The sequence below is a fragment of the Austrofundulus limnaeus genome, unplaced genomic scaffold (genome assembly GCF_001266775.1).
Source record: "Austrofundulus limnaeus strain Quisiro unplaced genomic scaffold, Austrofundulus_limnaeus-1.0 Scaffold833, whole genome shotgun sequence".
NCBI lineage: Eukaryota > Metazoa > Chordata > Actinopteri > Cyprinodontiformes > Rivulidae > Austrofundulus > Austrofundulus limnaeus.
Genome location: NW_013953235.1, coordinates 190,643 through 191,628, shown reverse-complemented (window position 1 = coordinate 191,628; position 986 = coordinate 190,643). Strand labels below are relative to the sequence as shown.

At 42.7% G+C, this 986-nt stretch overlaps 1 protein-coding gene across 1 annotated transcript in view; it reads right to left on the bottom strand.

Moving 5' to 3' along the window:
* Window positions 1–281: 281 nt before the first annotated feature.
* Window positions 282–986, bottom strand: part of slc36a1 (solute carrier family 36 member 1) — a 71,579-nt gene continuing 70,874 nt past the window's right edge. The window contains exon 12 of the mRNA XM_014028949.1: window positions 282–870. Within this exon, the coding sequence (XP_013884403.1) occupies window positions 596–870 (275 nt within the window). The 3' untranslated portion in view covers window positions 282–595. The remainder of the gene's footprint in view (window positions 871–986) is intronic.

Here is a 986-nt window from a genome sequence, read left to right as displayed (position 1 = left end):
ACATAAAACAATTTAATTAGATTTTTTTTTTAAATATTACCTTTGAAACAGTTTTTCTATTATGGGTTTGTTTTCTGGTTTAAATTAGATTTTTAAAATCCTAAACAAAAAGGGAATAAAAAGCTAAGGACAAATATTTGTTGGCAAATGAAGGAAGCCTCCACGTCGAGTCATTAAACTGACAAATCAGCAGATTCCTTATATAACAGTTAACGAATTAACTGTAAAATATGTCACTAAGCCATCATAGTAGTGCACATTTTTACTCAATAAGGCATAAATCAAAGTGCAACAATTTTATTTTTCTGCTTTAACATGTAAATGATGAGCAGCTGGTGATGATGTTCAGGATGAACGTTCAAACCATCGAGTCACTGAGGTAGTTTGATCTTCTGACCACATGAACTTCTTCAGTTGAGATTAATCACCTGTAAAACTCCTCTAATCTCATTTAATCTGCTGACTTCCTCTGCAGCATGAAGGAATTATTGGTTTTATGTTCAGATCAAACAAATGTGACAGAATTACATTAAAGTCCTCGTCGTATAAATGGGAATAAAAAGACGGGTTCGGAGCCACCTGCCCACGGTCGGCATCAATGAACCACGAAGGCGGCGAGCATCTCTTCCTGTTTCAGGGCGTTCCGGGCGATGATGTCCACGATGGCGATGTAAGTCCCGGCCAGGAAGCCGATGAGGCCGACGGCGCTGATGAGGACGTTCTTCAGCACCACCAGCGGGGACAGGCCCTCCGTGTGGAACGCCACCAGCTGCAGCACGGGCGGGAAGATGAGAGCCAGGAAACTGCTGCTGACCGAACCCACCAACGAGATGACCAGGTCCAGCTCCGGGATCAGGATGGCCAGAGCGCCTGGAGGAGGGAGAGAAGACACGTGTTGACAAACAACAAACAAACAAACAACAAACTTTAAACTAGACATGGGTTTTTACGATGTAAAAACAAGTGTGCATTGCCATGTAGCATGG